The sequence below is a fragment of the Eumetopias jubatus genome, unplaced genomic scaffold, assembly GCF_037043125.1.
Source record: "Eumetopias jubatus isolate StellerSeaLion01/CBP00866 unplaced genomic scaffold, mEumJub1_p1.0 scaffold_4, whole genome shotgun sequence".
NCBI lineage: Eukaryota > Metazoa > Chordata > Mammalia > Carnivora > Otariidae > Eumetopias > Eumetopias jubatus.
The window spans coordinates 83119225-83141247 of record NW_028274810.1 but is presented as its reverse complement, the minus strand read 5'-3'; the positions used below and the strand labels follow the sequence as shown (position 1 = coordinate 83141247).

The 22023-nt window shown below is 44.7% G+C and overlaps 1 protein-coding gene and 1 pseudogene across 4 annotated transcripts in view; one reads left to right on the top strand and one right to left on the bottom strand.

Annotated features, from left to right (window-relative positions):
- The window catches only part of SPOCD1 (SPOC domain containing 1), a 28311-nt gene extending 10026 nt beyond the window's left edge, over positions 1 to 18285 (bottom strand). For 2 of the 4 annotated variants that reach the window (XM_028113930.1, XM_028113934.1), the window contains exons 1-3: positions 18236 to 18271; positions 16281 to 17672; positions 579 to 620 (exon numbers count right to left, since the gene is read on the bottom strand). In XM_028113930.1, coding sequence (XP_027969731.1) covers positions 579 to 620; positions 16281 to 17633 — 1395 coding nt within the window. In that variant the 5' untranslated portion in view covers positions 17634 to 17672; positions 18236 to 18271. Of the gene's footprint in view, positions 1 to 578; positions 621 to 16280; positions 17673 to 18235 lie in introns of all 4 variants that reach the window. The other 2 variants (XM_028113931.1, XM_028113933.1) reach the window with 2 other exon arrangements.
- LOC114217142 (U1 small nuclear ribonucleoprotein C pseudogene) lies at positions 3017 to 3559 on the top strand (annotated as a pseudogene).
- Positions 18286 to 22023: the final 3738 nt, after the last annotated feature.

Here is a 22023-nt window from a genome sequence, read left to right as displayed (position 1 = left end):
CGGACTGCCAGGCCTCTGTGCCAGGAGAGGAACCGGTCTTCATTCTCATCCTCTCACCTCCAGGCTTTTATAAGCATTTCAAGGTGCAGAGTGGTTTCTGGTTTTTTTCTGAGCTATAGAATCTATCCTGCTGCCCTTTCTCCTCTGGCTGCGGGAAGCTCAGCATTAGCTCGGAGTCCGACAGTTGTACCTTTCCAGGACTGGCAGAGGGTGAGAGCTTGTCACGCCAAGATTTCCCCTTCTCTTCCCCCTTTCCTCTTCCTTTAGGCTTTTATCCCATTTCAAGTATGTTTTTATTCTTTGAGTTTATTGCAAACCACGGGGAACTACTGTGAAAGTAGATGGGTCTGAAATCTAATTTTTGAATGAATTCTCATGAATGGTCAGGCTCCAAAGTTTGGGGAAAACTGGAAGCCTGAGGTTCAGCATCACAGGGGATGGGGGAGTACTACCGTGCTCTGGAGGAGAGCAGGCCAGGGGGCGGCCGGGATCGCCTCTCCTATGGAGGCCCCCCCCCCCATCCCGCCAGACCTGAGGAGAGGGAGGAAGAAGAGCAGTAAGAAAAAGCAAAAACCTACGTAACACACGTGCTTCACCCCATGGGGCATTTCCACTTCCTCCTTGGGGAGAAAGGATGCGGAAGTTAGGATCCAGAGGACCAGTGACCCCACTGGAGGGAGTTCACAAGAAGACACACAAAGGTGAATGATGTTCAGTGGTCACAGGACTGGCGGAAAAAACCCACAAAAAATAAATGTGTACCCTCCAATGACCATCAAAGGGGGAATGGTTAATAAACCATCACATATCATACTGTGGATTCTAACTGGCCACTAAACAGAGTGAGTCATAATAAAAACTATCATTCATCCGAGGCTTACAAAGTAGCTGCCCCTGAAGGAAACACATCACGTATGATCTTATTATGGTCTCAGATCAACACCATGAGGTATGGGCTATTTCTACGCCCATTTTACAGATGAGGAAAACTGAGGGTCAGAGAGGATCTGAAAAGTCCCACAGCTAATAAGCAGCAGAGCTAGGACTAGAGCCTACTTCTACCTGACACAAGCCCAGGCGCCGAACTGCGGGCTATGTGGGCAACACTGACAGATGTGGAAAATTCACGGAAAGATGTCAGGGTGTATTATTTGGAGGAAAAAAAAATAGGTTACAGAGCAGTATCTGTTGCATAAGCCCATTTATGTAAATATATATTTATAGACACATATTGAAGGTTATCTCTGGGGAATGAAATTCCAGAGGGACTTTCAGTTTCTGCTTGTAGACACTTGGGTATTTATGTTAGTCAAAATGAGCATGTATTTCTTTTATAATCAGAAACATATTTTTTAAATTAAAAAACAAGTTTAGAACAATGTGTGTAGTGTGCTACCATTTGCGCTAAAAGAGAAAGAATTTTTAAATTTGTATTCGCTAGAATCTGCATAAAATATCTCTGGAAGTATCCATAAACCTAAAAACAGAGGCTGCCAGGAGGAAAGGGAGCTGGAAAGGAGGCTTTTCACTTTTTTTTAAACCATGGGGATGAATCAGCCTTTCAAAAAAGTAAATTGAGGAAAAGATGGCGGGGGGGGAGAAAAACGGGATGACTGGGAAGTAAAGCAGGAAAGATATTAAGAATAGCCCTCTGTGGCTTAAAACTTTCTGACTGGCCCCTGTCTCGGGATCTGTCCATCAGCGTTATGAGGCTCCAAGACAACAGGCAGCCAAATCTGACCAGCAAAGACTTTATTTATTTATTTATCTTTAAAGATTTTATTTATTTATTCGACAGAGAGAGAGACAGAGAGCACGAGCAGGGGGAGCAGCAGAGGGAGAGGGAGAAGCAGGCTCTCTGCTGACCAGGGAGCCCAACGTGGGGCCTGAGCCCAAGACAGATGCTCAACCACTAAGCCATACAGGTGCCCCCAGCAAAGACTTTACATGCTGTATTTATCAGACTAGAATACAAAATATGTGTACTATGTTTAACAAAACAAAAGAAGGAGTCGAACACATGAGTGCAGGGCAAAACAATATTAAACAATAACCGAGCAGATTTGGTTGGAAACCAAACACAACTTCTGGAAATAAAAATATGATAATCATGAAAATGTAAGACTCCATGTCTAGGTTACTGGTAGCCAATTAGACACAGCGGAATAAGTTGGAGAACTAGAAGACACTTTAAATGATCCAGAGTATTCACAACACAGAGGCTGTGAAACAGTGAACGAGACAAAAGGACAGAGTAAAAAGGACTAACTGATTAATCTGACCGAAGTTCCAGAGGAGGGAGGAGAGCCAGACAGAGGCAGTGTTTGAAGATATATGGCTAAGACTTTTCCTGAATTGATAAAAGACAACAATTTACAGATTCGAAAAGCTCAGTGAATCTCAAACAGGATAAGTAAAAGTAAATCCACACCTTGGCACAACGTAGTGAAATTGCCCAACACCAGTGAGGAGGAGATCCTAAGAGCATAAAGAGAAAAAAGAACAGCTAACACTTTAATAGCACTGAAAATGTGCCACCACTCCTGTGAATGTTTTCCATTAGCTCATTTAATCCTCACCAAAACCCCATAGGCTAGGTGCTGCTACTATTATTGTCCCCATTTTACAGAAGAGGAAACTGAGGCATACAGGTTAATCAGCTTGTCCAGTGTCTCACAGCTACCAGACCAAAGAGCTGGGATTTAAATCCAGGCAGTCTGATTCTAGAGGCCACACCTTTAACCATAGGCATAAATGCTTCTCTCCAAGACATTTTTAGCTACAAAGGAACGGCAATTAGACTAACAGCTAACTTCTCAATAGTCACAATGGAAGGCAAAACAGAGTAGAATAATATTTTCCATGTGCTTAAAGCAAATAACTATCAACTGGGGACCCATACAAAATATTTTTTGAGAATGAGGATCAAACAAAGGTATCCTAGAGAAAACCAAGAGAATTATTGTTATCCTTGATAATTTTCTTTTTCTCAAGAAGCAAAATGGTTTTGGGGACGGAGTGGCCAACGGCCTGCAGAGCAACATGCCTAAGTTTTATTGTGACTACTGCGACACGTACCTCACCCATGACTCTCCATCTGTGAGAAAGACACACTGCAGTGGTAGGAAACACAAAGAGAATGTGAAAGACTACTATCAGAAATGGATGGAAGAGCAGGCTCAGAGCCTGATCGACAAAACAACTGCTGCATTTCAACAAGGAAAGATACCTCCTACTCCATTCTCTGCTCCTCCTCCTGCGGAGGCAATGATCTCACCTGCCCCCAGTCTCCCGGGTCCTCCTCGCCCTGGTATGATGCCAGCGCCCCATATGGGGGGCCCTCCCATGATGCCAATGATGGGCCCTCCTCCTCCTGGGATGATGCCAGTGGGACCTGCTCCTGGAATGAGGCCACCTATGGGAGGCCACATGCCAATGATGCCTGGGCCCCCAATGATGAGACCTCCTGCCCGTCCCATGATGGTGCCCACTCGGCCAGGAATGACTCGACCAGACAGATAAGAAGAGATAGGAACCTCTTTATGTTCATTTTATATTACTTGTGTACTTCACCAGGAGATCATGGTGCTGTGACTCTGGGTGTTTTCTCACAGCAGGACAAGGAAGACTTGCTCCCCCTTCCTATCAAAGAGAGAATAGTTTCGGCCGGGGAGTAGTGGGACAAAAAAAAAAAAAAGCAATTTTCATTTGTATTGTGAAATGTGAAAATAAAATTGTCAACTGTTTTAGTTAAAAACGTGTTCCCTTTTTTCTCCCCTCTGTATTCCTTGTGTATTATAAAAGAGATAAAGTATTAAAAAAAAAAAGAAGCAAAATGGTTTTTTTTTTTTTAATTTATTTATTTGAGTGAGAGAGAGCACGGAGGTGGGGAGGGGCAGAGGGGGAGGGACAAGCAGACTCCCCGCTGAGCAGGGAGCCTGACCTGGGGCTCCATCCAGGCGGCCCTGGGATCATGACCTGAGCCAAAGGCAGACACTTAACTGACTGGGCCACCCAGGCGCCCCACAAGAAACGAAATGTTAAAGGATGAACTTGAGGCAGAAGAAAGGAAATAATACCCGAGAGAAAAGCTGAGATGCAAGGAGGAATTTTGAGCAAAGAAAATAACAAATATGTTGTTAAATCTAAACGAACATTGATCATATGAAACTGTAACAGTGTGTAACTGGGGGATTAAAAAATAAGATAGGACCAATTTACTGGATAATAGCACATATATTGGGAAGGTGCATTTAAAGCAATTAAATGTAATTAACTGCATTTAATTAAAGCATTCCAGGATCCTTATATCATTTCAGAGGCAAATAACAGTAGTAACTACCTTTAAACTTTGACAAGTTAGGTATTCATTTTAAAATTTCCAAAATTGGGACCCCTGAGTGGCTCAGTTGGTTAGGCGGCTGCCTTTGGCTCAGGTCATGATCCCAGAGTCCTGGGATCGAGTCCTGCATCGGGCTCCTTGCTCAGCGGGGAGCCTGCTTCTCCCTCTGCCTCCGTCTGCTGCCCCTCCCCGCTTGTGCTCTCTCTCCCTCTCTCTCTCTGACAAATAAATAAAATCTTTAAAAAAATAAAATAAAATTTCCAAAATCACCACCAAAAGAACATAAACAGGGCATAGAAAATTCCAAACTACTAGAGGGGCAAAAAGGAATAAGAAAAAAAAAATAAATCTAAAGGGAGGCAATAAATGGGGGGAAAGTATAGAAAAGGCAGGATATATATGCAAAGCACAAAATAAGACAGTAGGAATAGACTCAAATAAATTAGTAGATACAACAAATGAAAATGGACTAATCCTTGAGATAAATACAAAAAAATCAGACCTTTAAAAAAAGAAAACCTAATTAAAGGATATTTATAAGATCCACCTCTAAAATACCAAAATGCAAAAAAGAGTATGAGAAAAAAATACAATAATATGTGAACAGGCAAATACCAAGTGAAATAAAGCTTTGTAGCTATATTAATATCTGACAAGACAGACTTCAAGGTAAAAAGCTAGGAGCAAAGACCTCACTACATAAAGACAAGCAGTTTCACCAGGAACCTATCACAACTCTAAATGTATAAGCATCTAATAACATAATCTCAAGAAATATAAAGCAAAAAGTGACAAAACTGCAAGAAAAAAAAAAAAACAAATCCACCATTATAGCAAGAAATGTTCATGTATCTCCCTAACTGTTGATCAATGTGGCTGACAAAATAGTAAAGATTAAAAAAAGATTTGATAAAAACTATTTATTTTTTAAAAATTTTTTTAAAGATTTTATTTATTTGGGGCACCTGGGTGGCTCAGTCAGTTAAGTGTCTGCCTTCAGCTCAGGTCATGATCTCAGGGTCCTGGGTTCAAGCCCCGCATCGGGCTCCCTGCTCAGCGGAGAGCCTGCTTCTCCCTCTCCCTCTGCCTGCCGCTCCCCCTGTTTGTGCTCTCTCTCTCCCTCTTTCTCTCAAATAAATAAATAAAATCTTTTTATTATTTATGTGCAAGAGAGCACAAGCAGGGGGAGCGGCACAGTGAGAGGGAGAAACAAACTCCCTGCTGAGCAGGGAGCCCGATGCAGGGCTTGAACCCAGGACCCTGAGATCATGACCTGAGCTGAAGGCAGACACTTAACTGACTGAGCCACCCAGGTGCCCCTGATGAAAACAATTTAAAAAACCTCATCTGTGTACATATATAGAACACTTTTCCTAACAAATAGAAAATACATATTCTTTTCAAGGATATATGTGACAGATAAAATTAAGCCTGGACCATAAAGCAGATCTCAACAAATTTCAAAAGATTAGTACTTTTTACACCAACACTGCCCAACAGAAGTATAAACATGAGCCATGTGTGTACTTCCAAGTTTTCTGGTAGCCACATGAAAAAAAAAAAGTAAAAAGAAACAAGTTAAATTAATTTTAAGGATACCTGGGTAGCTCAGTCAGTTGAGGGTCCAACTCTTGATTTCAGCTCAGGTCATGATCTCAGGGTCAAGAGATCAAGCCCTTTGTCGGACTCCACCCTCGGTGTGAAGCCTGCTTAAGATTCTCTCTCTCTCTCTTCCTCTGCCCCTCCCCCTCAAAAAATTAATTTTATATTGTATTTAACTCAACATATGCAAAATATTACAACTTCAATATGTAATCAGAAATTTATTAGATTTTTACATTTTTTTGGTACTAAGTTTTTGAATTCAACATGTACTTTACACTTACTCAGTTTTGACCAGCCAAATTTCAAATGCTCAGCAGATACAAGGGGCTGGTGGCCGCCATATCAGACAACTCAGATAAAAACTGCATTCTCACACCACACTCTGATTAAGCTAGAAAGCAATAACAAAGAGAATCAGAGAAAGAAAAAAAGAAGCCCAGAAGAATGGGAATTAAGAAAAAACACTTCTGAATAACACATAAGTCAAAGACAAATTGTAATAAATATTATGAAATATTAGTAATTGAATAATGAGAAGAAAGACTATGTATTAAAGTCTCTGCATGCAGCTAAGGTGATAATTACAGGTTCCTTTGTAGCTTCAAATGACTTTATTAGAAAGGAAAAAAAAGACAGAAAATTAATAAATTCAACATAACTCTTAAGATTTTTTTTAAAATAAGAAAATAAACTGAAAGAAAGACAACACTGAAAACAAACACACAATGGAAAGGATCAACAAAACCAAAAATCAGTTCTTTGAACAGACTCAAAACACAGACAATTCTCTGGCAAGATTAAGGAAAAGACGGATGATACAACTAGACCGTATCTGGAATGAGTAATCATGAATGCACCGATATTAGAAAGATAAGATGCTCTCATGAAATACGTTATGCCAATTTGCCAGTAAATTTGAAAACTCAGATTAAATGGATACATTTCTAGAAAAATACAACTCGCCAAAATTGACCCAAAGAAAAAAACTGAATAAACCTATAACCATAGAATGAATTGAATTAGCAGGGAAGGAGACATCTTCCCTAAAGAAAACACCAGTCCAACCTCTTCGTCACCAGTGACTCTATCAAAATGTTCAAAGAATAATTCCAATCTTATACAAATTCTTACAGCGAGCAGAAAAGGAGAAAACACTCTGCAAAAAATGCAGAAATCATATTTGGTCAAACGTACTGTCCATTCAGAATAATGCACAAACCAGCAATAGGAGGGAACTTACTTAACTTGATAAAGGGCATGTATATAAAAATAGAGCAAACAGGGGCGCCTAGGTGGCTCAGTTGGTTAAGTGTCTAACTTCGGCTCAGGTCATGATCTCAGGGTCCGGGGATCGAGCCCCACTTTCAGTGGGGAGTCTGCTTCTCCCTCTTCCTCTGCCCCTCCCCCCACTCGTGCACAGGCTCACTCTCTCTGTCAGATAAATAAAAATCTTAAAACAAAACAAAACATAGCAAACATACTCTGGTGAAATGATGACCATGTTCCCTGTAAAGTCCAGAACAACACAAGGGTCTCCGTTATCATCACTTCTGTTTGACATTATACTAAAGGTCTTAACTAGCACAGTAAGGGAAGAGGGCAGAGAATATGCAAAAATTGGGAAGGAAAGAAGAAAACTGTCATTATTTGCAGATGACATGATTGTCTACATAGAAAACAAAATTTTAATAGGTAAATTATAATGAATAATTAAAAGAATCCAGCAAGATTTCTGCAAAATCATTTGCATTTTTATACACCGACAACAGTTAGAAACTGCAATTTTTATTTTTTATTTTTTAAGATTTTATTTATTTATTTGACAGAGACAGAGACAGTGAGAGAAGGAACACAAGCAGGGGGAGTGGGAGAGGGAGAAGCAGGCTTCCCACTGAGCAGGGAGCCCGATGTGGGACTCAATCCCAGGACTCTGGGATCATGACCTGAGCCGAAGGCAGCCGCTAATGACTGAGCCACCCAGGCGCCCCTAGAAACTGCAATTTTTAAAAGTTACCATTTTACGATAGCATCAAAACATATAAAGTAGTACAATCAGACATGATATGATTTTGGATCGAAAGACCACACTACCACCTATAAAATAGTCAGGCCAAAAACTGAATCCAAACCTAATCAAAGTTCCAGATTCAACCACCAGTTCACAGGAAATACAGAAGACAGAGAAACAAGTGTCACTAAATGATGGGGATGCAGTAAGCTACAGGACAAACAATCTAGTTTCTTCAAAAATAGATTGCAGGAGGGGTGCCTGGGTGGCTCAGTCAGTTAAGCATCTGCCTTTGGCTCAGGTCATGATCCCAGGTCCTAGGATGGAGCCCCAGTCAGGCTTCCTTCTCAGCAGGGAGTCTGCTTCTCCCTCTCCCTCTCTGCCCTCCCTCCCCCATTCATGCTCTCTCTCTAATAAATAAATAAAATCTTTTTTAAAAATAGGTTACAGGAAGAACAAGATATGGAGAGAGAGCCTAAAGGCTAGAAGAAACGTAAAGGCATATCAACCAATTGCAATGTATGCATTTTATTTAGGTCTTGACTCTAAAAGACAGAGTATAAAAATAATCATCTTTATGAGACTATTGGAAATTTGGATACTGAGTGAATATTAGGTGATATTATTGGAACTACTGTCAACTTTCAGACAAAATAACAGATGGTTGGTAGAGTTGGGTGATGAGTACAAAAAATTTCACGCTAGGGGCCAGCAATTTTCTTCTCTAAAGAACCAGAGAGAAAATATTTTAGGGTTGCTGGTTATATGGTCTCTATTGCAACCCCTCAACTCTGCCTTTGGGGCATGAAATTAGCCGTAGATAATATGTGAACAAATGGTTGTGCCTGTGTTCCAGTTTATTTACAACACCAGGTGAGGTGGCCAACCCCTTCTTACAATTCAGTCTATTTTTACAATTATTTGAAGTTTTCCATAAGAAGTTGTAGACAAATAGAGTATTTAGGAATAAATCTGAAGAAGATACGCAAGATATTTTATGGAGAAAATACAAAACTTTATCAAAAGACAATAAAGATGATCAAAAGAGATGGAGGAATATACCATGTTCATGGATTGAACATATTATACAATACTTCACATCTTTACAATATTGTAAAGATGTTGTAAAGATGTTAGTGCTCCTCAAAATGATTTATAGATTCAATATCTTTCCAGTCAAAATTCCAACAGGTTTGTGTGTGTGTGGAAATTGACAAGGTGATTGTAATATTTATATGAAAGAGCAAAGGAATGTAAGAGTAAAGATCCTCCTGAAAACAACAAAGATGGGAGACTTGTCTTGCCAGATATCAAGAGTTATTAACAACAAGCTACTATAAGTAATATTCTATAATATTAGCAAAGGGAAAAATTTTTGAAAAAGATGATTACAGGGAGACCAAAAACTAATCCCACATACATTGAGACTTGATTTGTGAGAGATCTGGCACTGCGTATAAGTGGGGAAGGACAGAATTTTCAGCAAATGGTGTTGGAACAATTGAGTATCTATATAAAAAACATATAGCTCACATCATTCACAACAATTAATTCTAGGCACATTATAGACCTTAGTGTGAAAGGCAAAACAACACAAGGTACAAGAACATCTTCATGACCTTGAGATAGGAAAGGAATTTCTTTAAAAGATTTTTATTTTTTTAAAAGATTTCTTTAAAAAGATTTTATTTATTTATTTTGACAGAGAGAGAGAGAGAGACAGCAAGAGAGGGAACACAAGCAGGGGGAGTGGCAGAGGCTTAATGACTGAGCCACCTAGGTGCCCTTAAAAGATTTTATTTTTAAGTAATCTCTACACCCAACATGGGGCTCAAACTCACAATCCTGAGATCAAGAGTCACATGCTCCACTGACTCAGCCAGCTAGGTGCCTTAAAGATTTTTTAAAATACATAACATAAGTGAAATAATGGATAAATTAGGATACATTAACATTAGGAATTTCTCCAGCAATTCTACCTCTTTTAAATTACACTTTGATTCAATTGCCACTTCTGGGCATAGTAGACACAAAAGAATTGAAAGCACAGACTTGAACAGATATTGGTACGCCAATGTTCATAGCAGCATTATTCACAATGGCTATAAGGCAGAAACAAACCAAACGTCCACTGACAGATAAACAGATAAACAAAATGTACTACACGCATACAATGGAATACCATTTGGTCTTAAAAAGGAATGGAATTCTGACACATGCTACAACATGAACCCTGAAGACATTATGCTAAGTAAAATAAGCCAGTCACAAATGGATGCATATTGTACAATTCCAGTTATATGAGGTACCAAGAATAGTGAAATTCATAGAGACAGAAAGAAGAACAGTGGTTATCAGGGGCTGGGGGAAGAAGGGAATGGGGAGTTACTGTCTAATGGATACAGGATTTCAGTTTGGGAAGATGAAAAGATTCTGGATGGTGGTGTTGGCTGCATAACTGTGAATGTACTTCATGCCACTGAACTGTAACTTAAACAATGTTAAAATGGTAAATTTTATGTTATGCATATTTTACTACAATGAAAATTTTTCTTAAATAATTTCTGCTCATCAACAGACACTATAAGGCAAGCAAAATATGAGCAACACTTTGGGAGAATATATTTGCAAAACATATAACTGACAAAGGAATAGTATCTCAAATATATAAAGAACTCCTACAGGGGCGCCTGGGTGGCTCAGTCAGTTAAGCATCTGCCTTCGGCTCAGGTCATGATCTCGGTGTCCTGGGATCGAGCCCTGTGTTGGGCTCCCTGCTCAGCAGGGAGCCTGCTTCTCCCTCCCCCTGCTCTTACACTCTCTCTCTCTCTCTCTCCCTCTCAAATAAAAAAATCTTTAAAGAAAATAAAAAATGAAATTAAAAAACATCTGGCATTGTTTAAGTAAAGCTGAAGATGTGTATACCCTGTAACCTAGCAATTCCACCCCCAGGAATATTCCATGGAGAGACACTTGCTCATATGTACCCAGAAACATATACAAAACTGTTCATCATAGGGGCCCCTGGGTGGCTCAGTCGTTAAGCATCGGCCTTCGGCTCAGGTCATGATCCCAGGGTCCTGGGACCCAGCCCCGCATCGGGCTCCCTGCTCCGCGGGAGGCCTGCTTCTCCCTCTCCCACTCCCCCTGCTTGTGTTCCCTCTCTCGCTGTCTTTCTCTGTCAAATAAATAAATAAAATCTTAAAAAAAAAAAAAAACTGTTCATCATAGCAGCACCAGATGTAATTGCAAAAAAAATGCAAACCACCCAAATGTCCATATGGAGTCAATAAATAAATAAATTGTAGCATATTCATGCAATGGGACACTTGCCGCCAACATTTAGGATCTGTATAATCTTGGGAAAATTAATCTCTCTGTGCCTTAGTTTTTATTTTATTTTTATTTTTTATTTATTTTTAAAGATTTTATTTATTTAATTGACAGAGAGAGAGAGAGAGAGCATGAGAGGGAACACAAGCAGGGGGAGTGGGAGAGGGAGAAGCAGGCTTCCCGCTGAGCAGGGAGCCTGATGCGGGGCTCAATCCCAGGACCCCGGGATCATGACCTGAGCCGAAGGCAGTTGCTTAACCAACTGAGCCACCCAGGCGCCCCTCTGTGCCTTAGTTTTTATATCAGTAAAATGGGCATAATACCAGTCTCTACCTCATAGTGTTGATGCAAGGACCATCGTTATTCAAGCTTCTTAGAACGGTGCCTAGAACACAGCACATTCTCTCTGTGAACACTGATGTTAAGCTTCCTTGGCTCATGCCCTGAGAGATCCCCTCCTGATACCTGACCACACTTAAGTCTCTCCACTTGATTCGAGCAATGTTGTCCCTGCTGACCTCTCCCACCTGAGTCCTTCCCCTCCAGACCCCATCCCACCTACTGCTCCACCCCTGTAACACTCCAAGCCACCTCCTGCCTCTGTATCTTTGCCCATGCTCTGCTCCCCTCCTAGTATGTCCTTCCTATCTTCTCTGCCTGCCGAACACCTACTTCCTCTGCCCTGGCCCAACTCAGACAGCCCCCTCCTCTGCCCTACCCTACCTTAATCTCTCCCACCTACCCCTCCCCAGGGTAGACTCAATTGCCCTAAATTAAAATTTTAATTTAATTTAATTCTAAGGTCGGCTGGGCCTCAGTCCATACCTCTGGTTACTTGTTTACCTCCTCCCACTGAACCATGAGATCCCTGGAGGAGTCCCCCTGCTTGTTGAACAAATTATAATAAAGTCCCATAAAAATCCAAACCCCTTACCCAGGCCTTTGGCAGCCTGGCTCAGAGCACAGACTCTGGAAGCGTCCAGGCCTGGATTCAAATAGTGGCCCCAGGGGCACCTGGGTGGCTCAGTTACTTAAGTGTCTGACTCTTGATTTTCGGCTTAGGTCATGATCTCAGGGTTGTGAAACCGAGCCCTGTGTCAGGTTCTGCACTCAGCTAGGAATCTGCTTGAGATTCTCTCCCCCACCCTTTGCCCCTCCCACCCCCGCTCATGTACTCTAAATAAATAAATAAATAAATAAATAAATAAAATCTTCAACAACAGCCACAAAAATACCAGCTCCACCACTTTTACTTGCTGCGTGGCCTTGACGGAGTCACTTAACTTCTCTGAATCCCAAACAGGAGTACTAACACTAACTTTTAATGCTATTGTGAGGATTAAATATGAGATGGCGATATCATGTGAAGCTCCTGGTATACAGTAAGCACTCAATAAAAAGAGCTATTCTTAGGCTCCCCATCAGCTAGGAAGACACGCTCCTCTCTCGCACAACTCCTGACACTTTGTAGCTGCCGACAGCGCACCTAAGCCGGGGCACCTGGTTGGGGCCAGAGGAGCTCTGTGCCTCCCCGGTTGTGATGGGCAGAGCGGCGGTGCTGTGGCCAAGCTGCTCTCCCCACATCACCTGCTGTTCCGCCCACAAAGCGGCTCCAGACCTCACTGGCCACGGTGGGGCTCGGGGCAGAGAGAAAATGGCATTTCAGCCCACCCTGCCTGTCCTCCAAAGGTCTGTATCTCAAACCAGAAGAACCCAACACAACCAGCCTCTCATACTGGATTGCCATTTCATAGAGGAGGCAACTACAATTCAGGGAAGAGAACTCTCTCATCTAAAGTTGCCCTGTGGCAAGAAGCAGAGACTAATCTTGAACCCAGCTGTCTGCCCCAGGCATGAACCAGGCTGCCTCCAGGAGAAGGTGCTAGCGCCCTGAAAGGGGCCCAGACCGGCTGGACACTACGGCCACGCTCGCCCACGCCCCACTCAGCCCTGGCCTTGACCACCTGTCCGTCCCTGTCACAGCCCCGGCTCCATTCTTCTCCTGCAGCTGGCACCAGTTGCCATAGCAACGGGCTGTTGGGAAGCTGCGCTGCTGAGCCAAGGATGGGGCCTGGAGGAGGGAGCAGCTGTGGGCTCCTTCAGTCAAGGCAGGTGGGCACCTGGTACCACCACCGAGCTCCAACAAGCCCCTCAAACCGCTGCAGGCCCCCAAATCCCAATTCTGGGCATCTGGCCAAATAAATCATCAGAAATGGGGAGAAACCAGACGCACAGGGGTGTTCACTCCAGCATTACTTAGAAGAGCACCCAACTGCATATGTCAGTAACAGGTAACATTTTTGAGTGTTTATCTTGTACGAGGCACTGTGCTAAATACCAAACACGTGTCCCCTCATTTGCTCCACATGACCCCCGTCAGGTAAGCACCCTCCACACCCCCCAGTTGGCAGATGAGGAAATGATGCTCAGAAAGGCAAAGCCACTTGCCTAGGTCAGTCAGACAGAGGCAAAGCCAGGACTGAAGGCCAGTCTGCCAGCCTCCAGGTTTCGTACTCTTAACTACACGACGGTGGTCAGAAAGGAGAGAAGGAAGTCCCCGCCCATCCTTTGGTCCTGGCAGCGCCTGTGGCCATGACAAATATGTCTGCAGCCTGCTGGGGTACAGGGCTCAGGAAAGGCACGGATTCGGCAGGGCAGTACGCACCTACTTGGAAAGATCTCCAAACACTATAATGCTTGAAAAATAAAGTACAAATCCCAGAACAATGAAGCGTAGTATGAGCTTATTTATATGGACAATACAGAGATCTAGATGTTCAGAACAAGGGGGCTGGAGGGACTCCAACCCTGAACACCGATTATCTCCAGACAAAGGGCAATGGGGCCTGGAAGCATTTAAAGGGACTTCCTCTTTCTGTGTTAACAAATTAATTGTGTTGGGCGCCTGGGTGGCTCAGTTGGTTAAGCGACTGCCTTAGGTTCAGGTCATGATCCTGGAGTCCCGGGATCGAGTCCCACATCGGGCTCCCTGCTCAGCAGGGAGTCTGCTTCTCCCTCTGACCCTCTTCCCTCTCGTGCTCTCTATCTCTCATTCTCTCTCTCTCAAATAAATAAATAAAATCTTAAAAAAAAAACAAATTAATTGTGAAAAAAATTGTTTTAAGTAAACTCTACACCCAACGTGGGGCTTGAACTCACGACCCCAAGATCAGGAGTCACATGCCCTGGGCGACTGGGTGGCTCAGTCGGTTAAGCGTCTGTCTGACCGTCTGACTCTTGATTTTGGCTCAGGCCATGAACTCAGGGTCATGAGATCAAAACCCACATCAGGCTCCATGCTGGGTGTGGAGCCTGCTTAGGATTCTCTGTCTCCCCCTCCCTCTGCCCCTCTCCCCAATGCTCACGTGCTCTCTCTCTCTCTCTCTACATACTGAGTCAGCCAGTTGTGAAAATTTTTAAAAATACCATAACCAAGTTATACATTTGACACACATGGTCCTATTTCTAGGTGAAGAAAAGATATGTATGCACAGGAAAGAGATGAGAGGAAGGATATACCAAAAAGTTGGCATTTGGAGTTTTAAAAATTCCTTATTTTCTATGATAAACACATACTAATTTTTTTTTATTACAAATTGGTTTTGAATGATGTTTACAAAAGCAATGTAATAGCATTCTCATGCAATTGTAACAACGAATCGTGGTACGTCACAGAGCTGCTCATTTGTTCTGATCCCCGTTCTAGGAATTTGCTGTTTGGCCTTGAACTAGTCATTTCACCTCTCTGAGCCTCAGTGTCATCAGTAAAATGGGTAGATATCAACAGCCTCTACCTCATCAGGTTGTTAGGAAAACAAAGTGCTTAGTGTAGTGCCCAGCACACGGTAAGCAGGCTAGATGCTCTCATTATGATGATGCCAACAGGGAAGTGACACAAGCAGGCAGTGCGGTGCGCTCTCAGGACAGACCGCCAGCCTTTATGTACTGGCTCCATCGCTTACCAGATGTGTGACCTTGAGCCAATCACCTTACCTCTCTGGGCTTCATGTGAATATTCAGTCAAAAGTGCCTAGCGCAGAATACGTATTCGATGAATGTGATAAAAATTCCACTATGTGAGAAGGTGCCACCTTCTGCCTTGTATACAAACATGACAGCTATCGGGGCGCCTCGGTGGCACAGTCCGTTAAGCATCTGACTTGGCTCCCACTCAGGTCATGATCTCAGGGTTTGGGGATCAAGCCCTGCATCGGGCTCCGTGCTCAGCACGGAGTCTACTTGGGATTCTCTCTCTCCCTCTGCCTCTACCCCCGCTCGTGATCGTGTACTCTTTCTTTGTCTCCCTAAAATAAGTAAAATAAAATCTTTTAAAACAACATGTTAACTATTATTAATAAAATAGCAATTTAATTAAAGAACAATGGAGAGAGAAGTAGTGAATACAGGAGACATGGCAGGGCATTGACTCTCTCGCTGGGTGAGCTTGGAGGAGTTTGTTAACTTCCCTGAGCCTCAGTTTCCCCATCTGGAAACATGGAGCTAATGCCCATCTTACAGGGCTATTAACACTAAAGGAAACACAAATTTAACATAAATTAAGTAATTTACTTCGTGCATTATGCAGTGCTAGGCACACTATTTTACACCATCATCTCACTTAATCCTTAAAACAACCCCCATTAAATTGGAATTATTATCCTCTTTTTACAAATGAGGAACTTAATTTAAAAAATATTCCAAAGTCACTCAGCTAGGAAGTGGACAGATTTGAGGGCCGCATACTTCCTGTTGTGGCAAGATTTGAACCCAGGATTCACCAACTCCAAAAGCTAATGAACCCTCATAAGATGGTCAGCAAATGAAGTTCATTTTCTCTTTCCTGACATGGTGGGTCTCAGTTTACTCACGTATAAAATGGGTGTGAAGGATAATGCCCACTAAGAGCCTCTCTAGCTTATTAAACTCTACTGCCAAGCCTGGTGTTAAGACCAGCCAAGTTCATCCTATCCCAACTTCTCAGGCTCAACTTACCAGTTTGGGGAAGCTTCCTGGGCGGGATTCCTCTGGCTGGTCCTGGCTGGAGTCGTCTGCACTCCTGTCTGCGCCCTGGTGCTGGGCACGGGGCACTGGGCCTCTCCTCGACCTCTTAGCATACTTGGATCTTCTCTGTCCCATGGATGGGCCTGAGCGAGGCTTGCTGGTTGCAGGCTCCAGGGAGCTGGAGGGGCCGTCAGTGGGAGCAGGGGGTCTTTGTCCCAGCCTCCCCCTGGACTCTGGCTGAGCCTTGACCTCCAGCTCCGCCTGACTGTGTGAGACAGCAGGGCCATCATCACAGCCAGCCCCGACTTGGGGCTCAGCTTCTTGCCACTCTGTGGAGGCCGCTCCCAGGCACAGTGCAGAGCTCTGTGGAGGATCCCAGGCAGCTGGCCTGAGGGACTCTCCTCCATCAGGCAGTGGGACCCCAACAGGGTCACAGGGGCTGCCTGGCTGGGCCCCGTTCCCCGCAGCAGGCAAATATTCGAACTTTTCAGTCCCTGAGACACATCCCACACAGGTTCCACTTGGATCTCCTGACCCAGACTCCTCTCCCTCCTTGGGAGAGAGAGGACCGCCAAGGTCTCCCAAGGACTCCAGGTCAGCACGTGGTGGGCGGCCTCCCTCACACGGAGGGTTGTCCTCACCAGGGCTCTGACCAGGCCACAAGAAGCCACCTGCCCCCTCCTCACCCTTTGAGCAGGCCGCATACTTCCTGTTGTTCTTTCTTGCCACCACAGGGGCTGGGCCTGGTGAGGATGGAAGGCTCCTTTTGGGGGGCTCCTCTTTGCTGAGGGGGGGGCCTCCTTCATCACTCCTACCTCCTCTGGCCTCTCCTGGCCCGGGGCAGCTTGTCGTCCCCACCCCGGCCAACCTCTCCCCGCCAACCAAAGCTCTCTCCGGGAGACCCAGAGGAACACTACACGGGTTCCCGGACCAACTTTCAGCGAAGATGTCGTGCAGAGAAACCTGGAGCCTCTTGAAGGTCCGAGCCTTCCCCTGAGCAGGCACCATGGGCTGCTGGAAGTGGAGCTGGGGGCCAGGCACCAAATCCTGGCTTTGTCCCACGGCTTGCAGCTCCAGGGCCATAGAGTGGGCCTCAGCCTCCAGGCGGACCCCAGGCACACCCCCAGCCTGGGAGCAGGTACCTTGATGGGTCTCTTCCCTCAGGACCCTCTTCCTGCTGCCAGCCCGAACTCGGGCCCCAGGGCTCACCCCCGGCACGTGTGGTGTCAGGCCTGACACAGAGCTGGCTTCTTCCACATCCTCCTGGAAAAGCCCAACGCCGCCGCAGGGACTGAGGGCAGGGTCCTCTGTGCTGGAGCCCTCTGCGGCCCCCTCCTGAGACATGTCTGTCTGCCTACAGGGGCCAGAAGCAGGACACAGCCCCTGTGAGGAGACAGACAGGAGACTGCATCATGCCGCATCTGGCTGCCAGCCCATTCAGGACACCAGGCCAGAAAGCTGTCTCCCTGCCAGGGGGTAGGCCTGGAGGCCACAGGGAGACAGGACCCAGTCATGTAAGCACCCCAGCAGGGCCTGGGGCCCCAGGGGAGGCAGGGGAGGCCTGCCACCAAACAAGGTTGAGCTACAGCAACCCTTGAAGTCTTCTCGTCTGTGAGGGGCCCCACTTTTGTTTAAACGGGATGTAATAATAACAGTTGCCATTTCTTAACTACCTACTATGTGCATTATTTCATTTCATGCCGGCAGCCACAGGTGAGGAAACTGAGCCACAGGGATGTTTAGTGAGTCACCAAAGGACACACAGGAGTGGAGGAGTGGGGATTCTCTCCCCCACCGAAAGCCCAGCTCCTAACCACTGGGCGGGGAGCAGGCAGCGAGTGGGGTAATTCCCCTCACACGGATCCCGCTCCCGTTGATACCCCCACCAGGTTCCCAGGCCTAACCGCGACAGTCCCCTACCGCCCAAGCCGTCCAGAAGTTCTCACCTGGGCTCCCAGGGCTCCCCCGCCCAGGCTTCCACCCCCGAGCTGGGAGGGAGCTGGGGTCACGTGAGGGGGGAAGCGGGGGAGGGGGTTGAGGGACGGGGGCGGGGCCTCGGAAGAGGCGAGGAGGACGGCACCCCAGGCGTGCTGGCGTCCTGGCACCGGCAGAGGGCGCGCGCTCTCTCCCGAGGGCTTCCCGGCGGAGGTGCCAATCCCTTGGGCTTCCGGGCAGGGGTAGGTGGGCGCCTGAACCAGAGGGCGGAAGCATTGAGGGGTCTTGAATCTGTCTGACAGTTTAAACTTGGTCCTAGGGCCATGGGGAGTTACTGAAAGTGCCAGAACTCCGAGGGGGATCAGAATCACACTTTTGCCTAGTTACTTATTATTTTCATTGTCTCAAATATAAAAATATAATTCATATGGAGGAAAATGCAAGTCCAACTGAAAGGTTAGAAATAAAAAGCTTACTTTTTACCTCTCACTTCCGGACTCTTGGGAGCAACCTTTCTTCCTTTCACCATGTTTGTTGTCGTTTTAGTTTTTTATTCATGCTGCTTTCATAACTGTAAATGATCTCATACTCTATTACTAAGTAATAATATTAATAATAGTCTCATACTCTATTACTTGACTTATTCACAGGAATAGCCTCTATTGACTCCCTGCTCTGGTGATTGCGTTAACCACCTGTCCTCCTTTCTCTTCCCAGTTTTTCTCTTTCATATTTATATTGCTTTAAATGGACATTAAAATGTCCATTTCTTCCTTAGATTGCCTCTCTCCTTTGTGTGAAATGAACGGTTTCCCCTCCCCACTGCTGCCCTTCCTCCAGCCACGCACCTTTTGGCTTTGTCAAGGTTTGTGGCACGCACATCCTGTCCTGTGAAGATAATTCAGTTTGCCATACTTTGCCTGTAGATTGATTCTTAACATTAAAACCAGATGACATTGATGACATTACGGCTATGTAAATATTTTCACTGCGGAACTAGGAATCTGATAGACATCACTGAGAAGGAAATGGAATTCGCTGGCAGTAAACCCGCACCACGTGAGGCCAGGAGCAGCTTTCAGGTTGTTGTAATAGTCCACGGCCGTCAGAGCCAAGGCACTAGATCTGTAGATCAACATGGCTGTATCTCAGAGACATAATGTTGAATTTAAAAATCAAGATAATGTCGGGGCGCCTGGGTGGTGCAGTCTGTGAAGCCTCTTTCTGACTCTTGCTTTCCCCTCAGGTTCTGATCTCAGGGTGGGGAGATGGAGCCTGGCATCCAACCCCGCCTTGGTCTCTGCACTCAACGGCGAGTCTGCTGGAGATTCTCTCTCTTCCTCTGCCTCTGCCCTTGCTTGCACATGCTCACTCTCTCTCTCTCAAATAAATAAGTAAATCTTTGAAAATCAAGATAATGTTAACAGTAAGGGAAACGGAGTGCCAGGTATATGGGAACTCTCTGTACTAATCTTCCATTTTTTTCTGTAAATCTAAAACTCATAAAAAATGAGGTTTGCTACAAAAAAAGAGAGAGAGAGAGAGAGAGAAAGTGTGTGATCCATATCGTAAGCTGTCCGTCTCGATCTGGCTGTCAGAGTCACAAATGAGGTACAAGTTGAGACTGGATGCTACTAAACATCCAATACTGCTCTAAAGAAATGATTTTTTTAAGTGAAAAGACCTCCCACTATGGAATGTTCCAGTCGTGATGGCAGAGACTTGATCAGGTCTCCTGAGACCAGGGGAACTGTTATTCTGGTCCATTTCGATAATGGAAGTCTCCCACCATTAGCCAAGAAAGGGGAATGGTGGTGTTATTAGCACCACGGGGTACTGAGGATAAAAAGACAGTGATCGCTAATACGTGTAATGCTACTTTGAGCCAGAGACTGATCTACATGCTTTACCTATATTTATCTATGTTAATTTGCCCAAGTCTCTCAGCTTTTAAATCATGTTTTTCAAATCCACAGTGATCTATAGTAACTTGAAACCGTAGAAATCAGTGTTCAGGGCAGACAACAGAAACCACCCCAGCGTCACCAGGGGTTGGGTGTTTACCAGGTCTCTGGAAGGGCCACAAGAGTGCAGGCCAGGCTGGGCTTGGGGACACCGCCCTGAGCGCTGTCTACAAATACAGCATGGTGGTAGCCAGCCAAGATCGGGACACAGCAGGGCCACTGCTGCCAGTGTCCCAACAGTCACAAAACTGGAGGCCAGAGGCGGACACAGAGAACCCCAGCGCCTCTCCCACTGAGCCTGTAAGCGGGAACGGCCCAAGGAAAATGACAGTGGCCTCCGCCTCTCATCCGCCTTCCAGATCTCTCAGTGGCACCCAGGGCCGGAAACGAATCCGCATTTGGAACACTAGCTGTAAGGGACTCTGGGAAACCGTTTTCGGCTTTCCATCCGCTGCAAGATAAGAAGGCACGCTAGCACGTGGGAACAGATGTGGAGTGAATCAGTCTGCGTTAACCTCTATCATATTTTACATTATTTTTTATCTACTTGATCTATCCATTTCTAAGAGGTGTGTATTTTTCGTTTTTTTTAAAAGATTTTATTTTTATGTATTTATTTATTTGAGAGAGAAGGTGGGAGGGAGAGAGCACAGCAAGGGGAGCAGCAGAGGGAGAGGGAGAAGCAGAGTACCCCCCTGAGAAGGGAGCCCAATGTGGGGCTCGATCCCAGGACCCTGGGATCATGACCTGAGCCGAAGGCAGATGGTTAACTGACTGAGCCACCCGGGTGCCCCAAGAAGTGTGTTTTTTAAATCTCATGTTATTATTGTGGACTTGTCAACTATTCCTTTACTTCGCTGAGTTCTGCTTTATATATCTCAAACACCTTTTAAGGTGTATGCAAATTCATTTATTTTTACCTCTTTTTGGTAGATTATAACTTTCATCAGTGCCAAATGTTCTTCTTCCTTCCTATCAATGTTCTTTTAATTCATTTATTAGTTCATTCATTTATTATTAATAATAAATTATTTGTTATAATAATTAGTTATTCATTTATTATTTGCTTGAATTTATTAGTATCCTGCTTGCTTGTGGTCAGTGTTGACCTGGTATAATTTTTCTATCCTTTTATTTTTAACCTTTATGTGCAGTTCTACTTTTTACCACACCTCTTGTACATGACGTAGAGCTAGACTTTAGGATTTCAATCAGAGCATCTTTGTCTTTCATCGATGTGTTTAACCTAGTCATATGCTTGGGACTACTGATGTACTTGGGTCTTATTTCTACCGTTGCTCTTTATGTTTTCTTGCTACAAATTGCCTGCTTCCTTTGTGTTCCTTCTTGCCTTCTTTCAGATTTATCAAATCACACCGCCTTTATTTTCCTCAAAAGATTGGAAATTAGATTTTCCTATTTCTTTTTTTTAAAGATTTTATTTATTTATTTGTCAGAGAGAGAAAGAGAGCACAAGCAAGGGAACCTGCAGGCAGAGGGAAAAGCAGGCTCCCTGCTGAGCAAGGAGCCCGATGCAGGGCTTGATCGCAGGACCCCGGGACCATGACCTGAGCCGAAGGCATATGCTTAGCCGACGGAGCCACCCAGGCATCCCTAGATTTTCCTATTTCTAATCTTCAGTAGTTACCTTTAAACTTATAACGTGTGTACTTTAATTTCTCCCTGTCAAGTGGGCGAGGCCTCTGTCAGAGCCCTCCAGGGACACCCCTGGATGTGGCTGCCCCTCTAAGTCCTGGTTACAGCAGAAGCGACTAGATTTCCCATGCCCCTGAGCTCCCAGCAGCTTAGGCAATGGTCAGGTCCTCCAGGGCTCC